Source organism: Nematolebias whitei, chromosome 1 (genome assembly GCF_014905685.2).
Source record: "Nematolebias whitei isolate Nwh7 chromosome 1, NemWhi1, whole genome shotgun sequence".
Lineage (NCBI taxonomy): Eukaryota > Metazoa > Chordata > Actinopteri > Cyprinodontiformes > Rivulidae > Nematolebias > Nematolebias whitei.
In genome coordinates, this window is record NC_056498.1 from 51,245,420 (window position 1) to 51,260,495 (window position 15,076).

General features: G+C 42.2%; 1 protein-coding gene across 8 annotated transcripts in view; it reads left to right on the forward strand.

Annotated features, from left to right (window-relative positions):
* tacc2 (transforming, acidic coiled-coil containing protein 2) overlaps positions 1-15,076 on the forward strand; it is a 77,793-nt gene that overhangs the window by 61,423 nt on the left and 1,294 nt on the right. For 7 of the 8 annotated variants that reach the window (XM_037678337.1, XM_037678353.1, XM_037678367.1 and 4 more), the window contains 6 exons: positions 629-775; positions 881-957; positions 2,876-2,919; positions 3,434-3,442; positions 13,587-13,747; positions 13,814-13,920. In XM_037678337.1, the coding sequence (XP_037534265.1) occupies positions 629-775; positions 881-957; positions 2,876-2,919; positions 3,434-3,442; positions 13,587-13,747; positions 13,814-13,920 (545 nt within the window). The remainder of the gene's footprint in view (positions 1-628; positions 776-880; positions 958-2,875; positions 2,920-3,433; positions 3,443-13,586; positions 13,748-13,813; positions 13,921-15,076) is intronic. The other variant, XM_037678345.1, reaches the window with a different exon arrangement.

Consider the following 15,076-nt stretch of genomic DNA (forward strand, 5'->3'; position numbering starts at 1 on the left):
AGATTGGTTTTAGCATTTTATTAGCGCGTTTCCCTCGTGCAGTGGAGCCATCAGAAATCACGCTGCCTCACAAATGAATGCATAAGTATCTGAATATGTTCTCCTCATATCACAGGTTTTATGATTACACAAGGACTTGATGTGATTCTCCTAAATTATAAAGCTCAAAAACTGTACAACATCCCATAAGACATAACTAATAACAGCGCCGTTGCTGTCTGATCTTCCATACCCTGTTTATTATCTGCTGCCCTTCTTCTTTTGTCTTGCTCGGAGCAACTCACACTCGAGCTAGTGCAAGCAGCAGGTGATCATGGTCGCTCAGCCGGGGCCAGCATCAGCCAATTACATGGCTTATACTGCGGCAATGAAGACTGTTTCATCCAATCATGTGGTGGCTGACCAAGTCTTCAGAAACATCGCCAGCTTGCCTCATTTATGCGCTGGTTTTGCTGTGTGGTACAGTTTTATACAGTCCCATGCTGCCTTGAGACATGGCGTAGGAAATCCTGTTGAGAATGTGCGCATGAGCCCAAGGATGAGGGATGCTACATTTTTAACTCCGTCTGATTTGTAACTGGTCATGTTTCCGTTCCTCTCTGTGCTTTCACTCGGCTGATGGAAGCAGCACAGAGACGTGTCATCTTCAGTGGAAAACATTGTGCCCAAGAGCTCACTGTACGCCAGGACCGCTGCCATCAGCAGCTACATCGAAGGGGAGAGCCCTCACCTGCCTCAAGATCTGGACCAGTCCTTGGACATTGCACGAGAAGAGGTTTTTCTTTTTATTTCTGAGTCACAAATGTTGTGTTTTTTTTTTTTTTTTTTTTTTTTTGTGGACATCTTCATCTATGTTTAACAACTTTGCTACCCTTCATAGATCGTGACAAAAGAGAAAGAAGTGCTGGAGTGGCAGAGGAAGTATGAAGAAAGTCGACAGGAGGTGGTGGAGATGAGGTTAGAAGAGACACCTTGGGCTGATATCACTTTCATTACAGCCAGGTCCCATACCAGACACCACAGTGTGGATGTAGCACATAGCAGTGTTTCTGCTAATTGAAAGTGTACCAGGATGCTTAGCTTTGTCTGACTCCACAAATTATCACCTTTTAACATTCCAGTTGGGTTATCTCACTTAAACTGCCAAAGACTGCAAACTGAGAGCAAATCAGCGATGTCCAAATGAGTCTGAGCACGTGGGACAGATTTAACTGTACTTTTTGTAGTTAAAGGCCTAATGACAAAATGTGTTATTGGGAACTGCCATTGAAAAGCAAAGGGCACAGTGCAGTGCACCACAGCTTGAACAGCAGGGTGCATCCATGCAAAATATGCATCAGATCAAGCAGCTTAACTGCGACATGTATGCTTTTACATTTGTTGGTGTTTTGAGACACTACGGCGATGTCGTTTCTTGAAGATAAGTCCAGATGAACTCATAAGGTTGCAAAGAGAAATCGTTTAAAAACGTACGCTCTTTGAAATATTTCATGAACCACTTGGATGAAATCAATAAAACTCTCACAAAGTGGTTCCCTCTGTGACTGATTAGTTTTTTTGAGCTGGCATTATTTAGAAAAGTGGCCAAAACTAAAAATACATTTAACCCAGACATTTTTACAGGTACTGAGGTTAAATTTGGTGTGGTAGTCACTGACTGTAACCTCCAGCTATATTCCTAGTTTTAACTGTGTGATACTTGCCATGTTCAAAGTTCAAAATGGCCACCACAGCTAACTCAAAATTTATTAAAAATCAGTCATTTTTAGGGACATTAAGCTACAATTTGGTGTAGTAGTAGTCGTTAATAGAGATCTGCAACACATCTTGGACTGCCAACAGCTAAACGTAAAGTGGTAGGTACTTTCAAATATTCTTAAAATCTGTTTCTAGTTGGTTTAAAACTGTTGAAAATTCATGTCAAATTCAGAACTGACTTCAAAAGCTTACTTCTAACCTACAAAGCCCCCAACAACCTAGCTCCATCTTATATTAGAGATCTTATTTTTCCATATTTTCCCATCAGAGCACTTCGCTCTCAGACTGCAGGTTTACTTGCGGTTCCTAGAGTTTCCAAAAGCAGAACGGGAGGAAGATCTTTCAGTTCTCAGGCTCCTCTCTTGTGGAACCAAATTCCAGTTTCTGTCCGCGAGGCTGACACATTGTCCAGTTTTAAGACTTTCCTTTTTGATGAATCCTTTAGTTAGGGTTGGCTTGTTATGAGATGACTTCTGTTGTGACTTGGCGCTATATAAAGAAACCGAATTGAACTGAATTGAATTTCAAAAAATCCAAAGTTCATCAACAGACGATGTGCAACAAACGGCTTCAGTCTGCAGCTCAAGCAGGCAAAACTAAGCAGCACTGAAACTGATTATCTGTCAGCTGGTGGTGTGTGTGAGTGCAGCTGGTTCGTTTAGCATGGATAAGACGGAGCTTACCTTCTTTAACTGATTGGATAAGGAGGGGCTAAGAGACTAAGAGGGAGTCAAAGCTAATCAATCCTCTTTTCTTGTGCAACCTGTTTTAACCGAGCAAAGCCACACTGGCCTCCATCTCTCTTACAGTCTGGAGTCCAGAGACCGACGTTCCGACAAATATCACAAATTAAATCACAGTAAAAACCACTTTGCAGTTCATAATCACTGCTAAAAGAAATGTTTTAAACGTTGAACACATTTGCTGTAGAACTAAAGAGCCACATTGCACGTTTCTCGTTACTTTAAAATGCATTAGAATAAATTTCCCCTTAATATTATGCTTTCCTAATAGAAATCGTAATATGTGTGTTTGCTGCTGGAGAAACTTTTTTACAATGCATGAGTAATATGCTTAAATATAAAGATATGCTGAATATTTTATTTCTCACCTGTAGGAGAATTGTTGCTGAATATGAGAAGACCATAGCTCAGATGATAGGTGAGTTCAACATGGCGTTTGATTTCCTTACATTGCCCAGTCATTGTTTATTTTGCACATTAGTTTGATATAAATTGAACTAATTCTGCTCCCTGAACTCTGCCACTTTTATTTTGCACTTCAGATGAGTTTTTATTCATAGCCACTTAAAAAAAAAAAAAAAAAAGGTTGCTTATTGATTTTTCTTTGCAAAGCTAGCTTTTTGTGCATTTGCGTTCATTTGATCGATTTAACGCTTAAAAATCAGTGGCGGGTGAAACACTTTTCCCTTTGGGCTCATTAAATTTCAACACGGCATTATTCCCGCTCTCACCCACATGCACGCTGCCACCTGGAGACATTCCTGAAGCTCTGGTTTGTTTGCACTCGCCAAAGCACCGCCACAAACAGGAACGGTCGCTCTGATCGTGTCTAACACTCGGCTCTCTCACGCGTCTTGACCCTCCCAGCTTGACTTAACACGCTCCCTTCTTTTCTGTTCTGCTCCCATCTTTCTATTTGATAACCCTGACAGGCATGCCAGGTGAGTAACGCGGATTCAAACTTCACTTGTTTGTGTCGGCTCGCATCTCTTCATCCGTCCATCAGAGAGAGGAGAGCAGATGCTCTCCTTTTTTTTTTGTCATCTTGTCCAGTTACTTTTGTTTGCTCATTTCTGTTGCATTTCATCCTGCAGGCTTAGATGTTGTTTTAGCTTTGCTGTATGGGTTAAGAAAAAAAACAAAAAACAGAATCATTTTGGATTTTATTCACATTTGTAATATTTACTCAGCTGCAAAGACGCACTGAAATCTGTTTTTGACCGTCAGCTCTTTCTATGGCTAAAGGTGGTTGTTAAAACCACTCAAGCTGCTTTAGTGATTTAAGCAAGTAGGTTGTCCTGTGTACCGTATTTTTCGGACTATAAGGCGCAATATCAATTAACAGGTCTGTTTTCTTATATAAGGTGCATTAAGCGAAACAAAACAGTCAGATAAGTCAAACTTTATTAATCTCATTCACAATAACTCTCAACATTGTTCAATTGTAACTAGGGATTCACGATATTATCGACATGGTATCGGTATCGACCAATAATAGTGATAAAGTTAAATATCGGACATCGGCCATTCCATCAAAATAACTCACCGATATAAAAGGCGCTGTTTTAAAAAACATATATTATATATTTATATAGTGTTACATCACTTTCAGCCCCCTTTTTGACATCTACATCTTTCAATTCTGTAGTATGACAATATATGAGATATATATGCATACTTTTTATCACGAGTTCCTCATCTTTCTGACTGTGTAATGTCGTGCATTGAATTTAACAGAAATGTAACGAGAGACGTTATTTATCTTTGACCCATCAAATCAATGCGGTCATTTATTTTCAGAATCAAAGTTTAACATCAAACATTTACATTAATTTGGCAAAATATGAAAATAATAACAGACAAGTTTCACAGGAAATGAGCATCGATCACTCGGCGGTGGTCGAGGACTTTGCTTCAGATATTTCTAAAATATCTGTACTGATTTTATGAGAAAGAGGAGAGTTTTAAGATGAAATGGAGATTTATCTTACAGAGAAATATGTGAGGGAATTAATCTGTTTGACCAGAAATTGCACGCTCCATCAGATATCAGCTTGCCCACGGTACACTTGGTCGAAAATAGAACCATCTACCTTGATGATGAACTCAGCGTCGGTGTAGGTTCCTTTCTGACTCTTTTCAGCGTCTCCGTGAGAACTACCAAACCCTCGGGGAGTCGTACGTGGTTTTCAAACAGAAATTATAATCCCAAAACGTCTCTGGATCATCCTGAATGCGTTTGCACCCAAGAACCATGAACTCCTTTCATTCTTCAGAACTTCTCAGACTCTAACAGAATCTTTCAACTCCAGCAACTCTCTAGTTCTTCATCTCCTCAGCCTCTGGAACTATCAGACTCCAGACTCTCTCGAATTCTCCTGAATTCTCCTGAATTCTAACATGAACTGGGAAGTTGCCACATTTTAAATGGGTCGACTTCCGGTTCATTTGAGAGCTTTTGATTGGTCGATGGACCAGAAATAGAGGTGTGGTTTGTGATGTAAGATGTTATCATAAGTCAAGGATTGTTTTCAACATACAGAAAAGATTATTGCAGACGACCAGACTTCGTGGAGTCTCACGCTGTTGTATCTTCTCAAATAGTAAAACATGACATTTCTTCTCAGTAAACATTTTAGTTGACCGAAAACCGACCTTTAACATACTTACATTACTTGGCTCATTTCAGACAGAAAATCAAGAAATGCATATTAACCTGATTTCTTCTTTAAATGAGGAATAAAAATCATTACTTACTGTTTATGTAAAATAAAAATGAGTAGTTCTTTCCAACCTGTAAGCATTGAATGGAACTAACACAATTTGATTATCAAACATTTGTAAAACAGTAAATGATTATAGAGAATTGTCTTTTCTGCTTGATTAATTCAAGAAAGAAAGTCACCAGATGGCTCAGACTGTATTCAGATCAATGAAATAACAGTCCCTGTCCATCTGATAGATTTGAGGTCATCAGGGTCAGATCAGGGTCAGATCAGGTTCACTACAGTCCCCCCTTTGGAAATCATCACCTGTCCATGGGGATGAATTCCAACCGTGAACTTAGACCTTCAAATGTCCTTGAGCTTGATGTAATCCAGCAAGGAAGACCAAAGTCAGAAGTAATCCAGCAAGGAAGACCAAAGTCAGAAGTAATCCAGTAAGGAAACAAAGTCAAGGTAATTCCACAATGTTCTTGGTATTCCATTGTGTTGATTATGATCCCATATCGTCTCGATAATTCCATTGTAGCAATGCTTTAACCCCTTGGAAACAGAGTCTGTAATCCATTGAAAAAGTCATATAATCCACAACGGTAAATCCACAACGATTGGAAGTGTTGATTAATCAGCATACAGAGGGGTACCCTTGGGTTGAACTGAAGAAGCGGCCACTGGATGAAGAGTGGAGACCAACGTCAGGATTGCAGGTCGCCTCCAGCGAAGGTTGTCTCCAGCGACGTCCAGCCTGTGCCGTTCTGGTTCAATGTGTCATGCAATTATGTGGTTTAAGGTGGGCTTATGAAGGGGATTTTACATAAGGCCTTAAACTATATGCATCTGGTGTGTAAGCTATTATGGTTGGGAACAGCTACAACTACCAGTTAAGGGGTGGAGAATGCTGAAAAGGGGTAACTACAGGGGTTTATGCCTATAGAAAAGTGTTCCAAACTATTTTTCCATTTCTAACTTGGTTTAAGTTAGCTTTACATGGTAAAATATAGTTTGGTGCAATTGTCTGTTGTCTTTTAGACGAACGACTTGAGATTGGGTGTTTGGTTTTCCCATAAATGTTTTGGAAGTCTATGGCGAGACTTATCAAAAAGAATTAGCTATCCCCCCGAATAGAATTGTTCGAGTAGGTTCGGCTTAAGCGTTGTGAGATCAATGTAGATTATGGTACTCAAGGTAGCAATAATATACATTGACTCCGCAAAGATTGCAATTTAATGAATGAACTGCATGTTGGCATGGTTAAAGGCTTCTTAGTCTCTAACTTACTACACAACAAAATTCATTCTTTCCTCAGAAACAATACCAAAATCAACTAAACAACGTTTCAACACTGACAAGAGTAGTGACTAAGCATCTAGAAACATCGTTTCACTGCCTCTCCTCACCCTGGTTGCCAGATTTCAGTCACGCTGTCCCGTTTTATCAAGGGTAGGTCCTGTGAGTTTAAACTATGGTTAAGTTTATTATCCATTAGTTATCTTCTGCTTGGATGACCCTTGTTCCCACGAGGTCAGATTTGGTGAGATCTTTGTCTCCTAAGGAGTTATTGCACGCCTTGTGTTGTTTAATCTGGTTACGATGTACCCATTTAACAGTTGGCTCTTTTTGGCCTTTACTGATTTTTATCTGGTAGATAATTGGAGACACTTTGTCGACTATCAGATGGGGTCCAGTCCATCTGGGCATCAGCTTACGTGCGAGAGTTCCGGTCCCGGACTCTACTCTCCCAGTTTTGGGTGCAAACGTGTAGTACCAGACCCTGTCTCCCACTTGGAGTTCCTCGTAAGAGGCCTTTTGGTCGTAGTACGCTTTGCGTCCTTCAGCTGATTTTTCCAGGTTTTTCTGTGCGAAAGCAAAAGTGTTTTTAAGGTGTCTTTCCAAGTCTTTCATGTATTGTTGTGTGGTGTAGGCTGTTGCCATGGCAGCATCGCCTGGTTGGTACAACAGGTGCAGAGGGAGAGTCATTTGTCGACCCGTCATCATCTCGAAAGGAGCGATGCCAGTCGACGTGTGTGGAGTGGCCCTTATGGCCATGAGGACCAGAGGGAGTTTCACGTCCCAGTCCTTGTGGTTTGCGGCTACGTATTTTTTCAAAATACTCACCACAGTCCTGTTTGCTCTCTCAACCTGGCCTGAAGCCTATGGGTGGTAGCCAATATGGAAGTTGGCTTTGACGCCTAGTGTCTTCCACAGTTCCTTCATTACTTCACCTGTGAAGTGTGTACCTTGGTCTGAGTTCACCCTAAGGGGAAGTCCAAACCTTGAAAATACATGATTCATTAATAACATAGCAGTGGTTTGTGCTGTGTCATTAGGGGCTGGTAGACATTCTACCCATTTGGTAAACGCGCAGGTTACCGTGAGAAAATATTTATTTCCTCTAGAGGTCTTAGTGAGTGGTCCGACCCAGTCAATCTGGAGGTCCGACCATGGAAATGCAATGCCTCTACTATGCAGTGGTGCTCTGAGAAGTGGTCTGGATGGTTGAAACTGGCCACAGATCAGGCACCCTTTTATGTAGTCCTTGACATCCTTTTTCATTCCAGGCCAATAAGCAATTTGTTTTAATGCTTTCAGCGTGGCATTGTCACCCTTATGTCCTGCGGACGGAAGGTCATGTGCATGGACTAACATCACCCCCCTGTGGTCATGGGGGACCACGAACACAGGTGAGGACGTCCGTCCATGAGCGAAAGTTAGGATGCCCTTAAGTAGTTTTAGCTGTTTGCGCAGCTGAAAGAGGACTTTAAGGTCTGGATTAGAATCCAGCTCGTCTTTCGATGGAGTGTATTTGTCTGGGTCAGTCAGATACAGCATCATCGAGTTAATTGCAGGATCCAACTTCTGAAGTTGGATGATGTCTGGGTCAGTCAGCATTGGGCGCACAGAAACTGTGTTATCAGCAGGTTTAGCTGCAGCTTGTGCACGTGTGACTGCCATTACCTCAGTTGTAGCTTGTGACGACTGAGTGTTGAGTAGCCAGGAGGGGTCAAAGGACCATGTGGGTCCGTCAACGGCTCCTTCTTTGGCTAGGGAGTCTGCAAGGTCATTGTAGTGCTTGTCATCGCCTGGGACTCTGGAGTGTCCTGGAACTTTCTTCCAGAAGATCTGTAGATCATGTGACGTCACTAAGTGATCACATGTCATGAAAAGCTCTTTGTGTTTTACCACCTTTTTGTTGCTTGTGAGAAAACCGTTCTGTTTCCACAGAGCGAGATGACACAAGAAACTGAGTCGAGCATAGTTAGAGTCAGTGCAGATGACTAGCGTCTGGATGGAGCGTTCCACTGCCATCTGTAGGCCTATTAGGATTGCAGCTATCTCAGCGTACTGAGAAGACTGAGAGCCTAATTTATAGCCAAATGTGACCTGTTCTTGGTCCTGGAGGAGTACTCCTCCAGCACCTGCTTTGCAGATTGTCTCGTGGTGGAATGAGCATCCATCCACGTACATTGTTGCCATATCTTTGCAGATATTGCTATCAAAGAAGTGGTGATTTGGGTCCTCAGCAGCTGAGGGTTTGCTCACAACCGGCTGTTGGGTGGCTGGTACATCCTGTGTACATTCTTGGCAGATTGCCAAATCAGTGCCCAAGTGCGACTTCTTATTTTGACCATAGCGGATGTCTAGGTTAAAACTTTGAAGTGCCATTAGCCATGTTGCAACGCGTGAGTTTGTCACCACACCATCTCTGATGCGTTGGCTGTTCAGAAACGTTACTGGCTGGTGTTGTGTCTCAACAATAATCCTCTGTCCACCAATATAGCAGGAGAAATGTTTCACTGCCCACACAGTGGTCAATAGAGCCTTCTCACAGTCTGAATACCGTAATTCAGGGCCTGCCATTGTTTTGCTGGCGTAGGCCACCACACGCCTGTCTTTGTCGTGTATTTGGTACAGACCTGCACTCATGCAGTAAGTTGAGAAGCCCACTTCCAAGTAGAACTCTTTGTTGTAGTCTGGGTAGACTAGACATGGGGCTAGCTTGAGCCTGTCTTTGAGAGCGTTCATTGCCTGCTGTTGTGTATCAGTCCAGACAAAAGGAACGTCTTTCTTTAAGAGTTCAGTTAGTGGTTTTGCGAGATCCGCATAATGCTCTATGAACTGGCGAGAGTAGTTACACACTCCCAAGAAACTTTGTAGTTCTTTGAGATTGGTTGGGACTTTGAGGTTGTTTAGGCCTTGGGTGCGAGTCAACTGTGGTTGTACTCCGTCTGGACCTACTAAGAGGCCAACGTAGTCCACTTTGGTTCTGCACCACTGGCACTTTGACAGTGAGATTTTAGCACCAGCAGTTGTTAGCTGATTTAGGACGTGGTCGATCTCAGCCAAATGAGAGTCCAGTGTCGGTTGTCTCAAAAGGATGTCGTCCACGTAGATCAGTGTCCCACGCTCGTGGGCGTCTGGACATGCTTTGTTCAAAAAGATGTTGAACTCTGCAGGTGAGTTAGCGTAGCCAAAGGGACACCTGGTAAAGGTGTATTGTCGGCTGCCAAAAGTGAAAGCTAGTTTGTGTTGGTCCTCGGCGCGCACAGGGATGGTCCAAAAACCAGAGGCGACATCGAGGGTCGAGAAGTACTTACCATCGGTGACCTTTGGCAGTTCCTGATGGAGCTGAGTCATTGGCCACCTGGATAAAGGTACTTGTTTATTTAGCTTCCTGTAGTCTATGGTAAGTCTCCACTTACCATTTGGTTTTAAAACTGGCCATAGAGGCGCAGAGTAGGTGCTATTACATTGTCTGATTATACCTTTGACCAAAAGGTCATCAATGATCTCCTGGACAGGCTGGTGTGCCGCCAGAGGGATCTTGTATTGTCTGACAAATGTTGGCGGTGCGTTGGGTGGGGTTGGAATTCTCACTGCGTGGAGTGAGGTCAACCCACAATCTGTTGAATCAGTTGAGAATGACTTTTCATATTTTAGAAGAACTTGGCGTAGTTTGTCTCTTTCTTCATCAGATGTCAGAGCGTCGGCTTGTGCGACCACCTGATCGATCTGTGATGAGACTGATAAGGGTTCTTGCTCCTTGGGGAGCTCCATCGAATCCCTTTCTGAGTCGTCGGGCCTGTCTATGGGTAGAACACCATAGGTTTGAGGTCCTTGGTCGACATCATCGGTTGAGAAAAGAGCTATGGCCTGTGTTGGTTTTGTGAACCATACTGGCCCAGCTTCTTGACTCGGTACCAGATTGTCTGGGAGTCCTCCCAGAAATGGAATACCTAGTTCAAAATCATGAAAGTCGGTTGAAATCAACCATCCTAGCATAGTGTTTTTTGGGATCAGCACCTCATCCATGCCTGTGTTACACACAGCAATAGATGTGGTCCTGGAGTCAAGACTCACCTGGTTCGTGGCTTCCACGGACAGTCCCAAGTTGAAAAATGCAGGAGAGGGTTGAAAATATGCCTGTTTATGGCTAATAGCTTGTCCAGCTATTATGTGGATTCGCACCATTAGGTTAATCACCTGAGATGGTACTGTGGTGTCTTGGTTGCTAGCAACCTGGCAGGCCTCTGGAATGGTCTGCCCAGCCTTAAGGCTCGCTGTGTCTAGCACAGGAGGATTCTTTGTGGCTGGTTTCAGGGACCACAGCACCTTGTTGATGGTGTCCACGTGGACACCCAACCTTACCAGAATGTCAGAGCCTATATAGGATGCATGTGGTAAGTTTTGGATAACGAGAAATGGGTGAACCAGTTCTCGTTGATTCCAGTTCAGTTTTAGGTTAATGACTCCTTCTGCGGTCATTACCTGTGAACTATTGGGAACTAATGGAAAGCGGAAAGCTTTTTTTATTAGTTCTAGACCAACGTGTTTGTGGACCAAGGTTTCGTAGAAAGCTCGGTTAATTGCTGATTTATCTGTCCACAGAGACAGTACAGCATCGTTGGTGTGGGACCCTTGGATCTCTACACCCTTAACTACCAGTGGTAGGTAGTGTTTGGTGGACTCTGGCTGCTCCAGCTCACAGAGGAGGCTGTCTTGTTGAGTCAGAGCTTGGACCTCTTGGGTTTCTTTGGTTTCACATGGTGTCAGAGGAGTACTCACCGGGCTCGTGTCCTCGGCTGAGGAGTCCTTTGTGCCTTCCGCGGTACCTGCTGTTGGGCAGTCTGTGTCACACTCCGGAGGCGTTTCTATTGGCAGTGGTTTGCTCACTGTTGTCCACATTGTTTGATCACCATAATCTATAATCGCGTTAAAGCGATTTATAAAATCCTGGCCAACCAAAAATGGGAATGAGTCAACATGGGTCACGTGTACCGGGTGGTACAGTGTCATATTGCCAATCTGCATGTGAACCATTGCTTTAGCTGTCAGGGTTGTTTTATTCTCCGAGAGACCCTGCATTTCTATAGCACAATCAGATAGAGGTATTATCCTGTTTTTCTCGGCTGCGGCTGTCCTCAGCTCCTCGAACAGTTTAGCTGACATAATTGTTATGTCTGCCCCACCGTCCAGGAGTGCTTCGTGTGTGAGGACACCTTCGAGTGTTACTGACAGGTACGCCTTTTTGGCGGCCCCCTTTCTGATAAAGTTACACAGAAACCTCTTGGGTTTTTTCTGACGTTTTTTCATGCGTTCAGAAGTGCTTGTGTAATCTTGGTTTGTCTGAACCGTCAGCACAGCTGTAGCTGTTTCTGCGTGTTCAGCTTGCGATGACTCGTCATCGTTTGTGTGTGTGATTACCCCCCTTTCATCCGATGAGGGGTTGTTTGAGGCAACAACAGCAACGTCTTGGTGTGTTTCACCGACATCTGTAGTGTTGTCATTCGCGCCCAGAGATGTAGTAGTGAGTATCTCACTGCATAGTGCTTTTGGTCGGCTTCCCTTGTCAGTGTGTTTCAAGTCTTCTAACATTTCACGCAATTTTTCTGTCTCTTCCGAGCTCAGAGGTAGAGGGCCTTTTTTCTGGGATTTTTGTGATTTTTTCGCCTCTGGACGTTTCGTCCGAGGTGGGGGGCGGCTAGGTACGTCTTTTTGGGGTTCCTCTCGGTTCCCAATTTTTTGCGTCCTCCGCTGGTCCCATTTACGATAATCACGTTCGTCCTCTGAAGGAGGAGCCTTTTTTGTCCCAGCGTGCACCTTCATGATGCGGTTTGTTAGTCTGAAAATACTGCCTTTTTTCTCCTTTTTTAGGAGGGGGTGGCGATGAACGCCTTCCTTCTAATTCTAGGGAGTGGGGTTTAACCTTTACACCAGGAAACACTTCTATGGGCGTCTTGGCATGACAACGTGCCTCAAACACGTTCACAGCGCACTGTTTAATCTCACTGATGGATTTTTCTCTGTAATTTGCCATCATTTGCACTGACGTTTGTATGTCAGGGTGGAGATTTTTGCTGAAAACAAATTTAAAACCTTCATCTTCCTCCATCCCGGTTTCATTTTTGTTACCAAAATAAGCTTGGAAGATTCTTTTGTAATAAACTTTTGGATGTTCAGCTTTAAAATTTTCCATAGCAGAGAAAGCTATGTAGTTTATTCTAGGAAGAAAAAAAAAATCGGTATTGATATCGGTTATCGGCCAAACAAGTTTCAACATATCAGCATATCGAATATCGGCCAAAAATCCAATATCGTGCATCCCTAGTTGTAACACATAAAATACAAAACAATACACATTTTTGAGCACCGTGTACCACATAAAATTGGTTCAAGGTCAGTAAGCACAACCAGAATTAATACATAAGGCACACCAGATTATAAGGCTCACTGTAGATTTTTGAGAAAATTAAAGGATTTTAGGTGCAGCTTATAGTCCGAAAAATACGGTAATTAAATTAAAGAAAATCAAGAAAAAGTTTGAACCACCAGCTCGTTCCATCTCTGTAACATCAAACTCTTAATGATTGAAACTCTGAAAACTTAATCATTGGATAGATTCTACAACTTATCATGTGGAGTTAACATTATTCTAGATGGTCACCACAGCCCAACCTTAGCTAACTCAGTCAGTTTTACATATACTGAGGTAAAGTTGATGTGCAATTAGCTGACAGTCACCCTTAATCCATTCTGAATACATCATCTTGTAATATCTCACAATACTGGATAAGATTATATGTATTTTATGCTAGCTGTAAGGGTACAACTCTGTTATACAAGGTGTTGGGTGATGAGCATTCTTTGAAGGAATGCTAGGCCTTTAATTCCCTCATTGCTCAACATCTGTGTTTGCATGCAAAAGTAAAGATCATATTGTTTAGTAGAAAATATTAGACCATTACAGACAACTAATCCATTTTGAATTGTCAACGTAACAAAGTTGTGTAGATGTTCACAGCTGTTTACAGTCCTTTAGTAAAACAGAGCAGTGATTTACAAAATGCTCGTGTCTGTCCGCCAGAGGACGACCAGAAGGAGAAGTCTCTGTCCCATCACACCATCCAACAGCTCATCCTGGAGAAGGACCAGGCGTTGGCCGACCTCAACTCGGTGGAAAAGTCTCTGGCAGACCTCTTCCGTCGATACGAGAAGATGAAAGATGTGCTGGAGGGCTTCCGCAAGGTAACAAACAAATGACTAAAAGTCTGTTAAAGGCAGGTGGTTTGAAATATTTCTCACCCGCCTTAGAATGAAGATGTGTTGAAGAAGTGCGCTCAGGAGTATCTGTCGAGGGTACGAAAGGAGGAGCAGCGGTATCAAGCCTTGAAGATCCACGCAGAGGAGAAACTAGACAAGTGAGTTAGACATTCTTTCCTTATATTGTGCATTTTAAAACAGTAACGCAGGAACTTAACATTAATCTGGAATAATTATAAAAATGGGTCAAAGTAATACACTTTTTATGGCCCACCTTTCATCTTTTTCCAGCTGCATTTGTGCCTGTTAGCAAAATATCTCATGGAGTACTGTTTATAAGTGCTGTAGTAGCTGAGACTGATCCCCAACACAAACTCTTTAAGTGCTACTCATTGCACAACATCTTTGTATACAACTTTGAATTTAACTGTTTGAGTTAACCCTGCTTGTCTGTTAGCAAAATATCATGAACTACTGGACAGATTTTTATTAAAGTTTTAAAAATTAGTCATCGGATTCGACTCGGCTAATCAAGATTAGCTACACAGATATGGGTATAACTCAGTTTTATAGATAATGAGCTAAAATTTGATGTAAAAGTAGCTAAGATTAACTTATGATATATATAATCATGTATACTTTGAGCGTAACGTTTTGTACCGTATTTTTCAGACTATAAGGTGCACTTAAAATCCTTTAATTTTATCGAAAATCAACAGTGAACTTTATAATCCGGTGCACCTTATGTATTAATTCTGGTTGTGCTTACTGACATTGAACCAATTTTATGTGGTTATCGTGAATGAGATGAATAAAGTTTGACTTATCTGACTGTTGTGTTTTGCTTAATGCGCCGTATAGTCCGCAAAACATAGTAATATTTCACAAAATTGTATACAACGTTATTTTCAAGGTTTGACCAAAATGGCCTGTCGAGATAAACAATAAATCAATTAATCGCATAATAAATGAAATTTATCAACCTCATTTTCATTTATCGGCTTTATCATTTCTTCGTCTCTCTCTTTCTACTGAAGACACTGGATGACAAAAGGCTCAACTCCGGCGTTCTTCACTGACCTTTCTCTTTAAAATCTATTTTAATCGTTCAAAATTACGTTTTTGGATCGTTAAAAGCAGCTAAGTTGAGAAGCTAAGCTACGAGCTAAGCTAACAGGCCGACCTCGGGAAAAAACCTCCGTCTTGTAGAGGCTCCAAAATTCACGGTTGAAACCCGTGCTTTTGTGTAAAAAGTTTTTCTCTGCAAAAAGAAGTTGAGAACTTGTTTACTGATTTTTTTTAAATTAAAAGCTT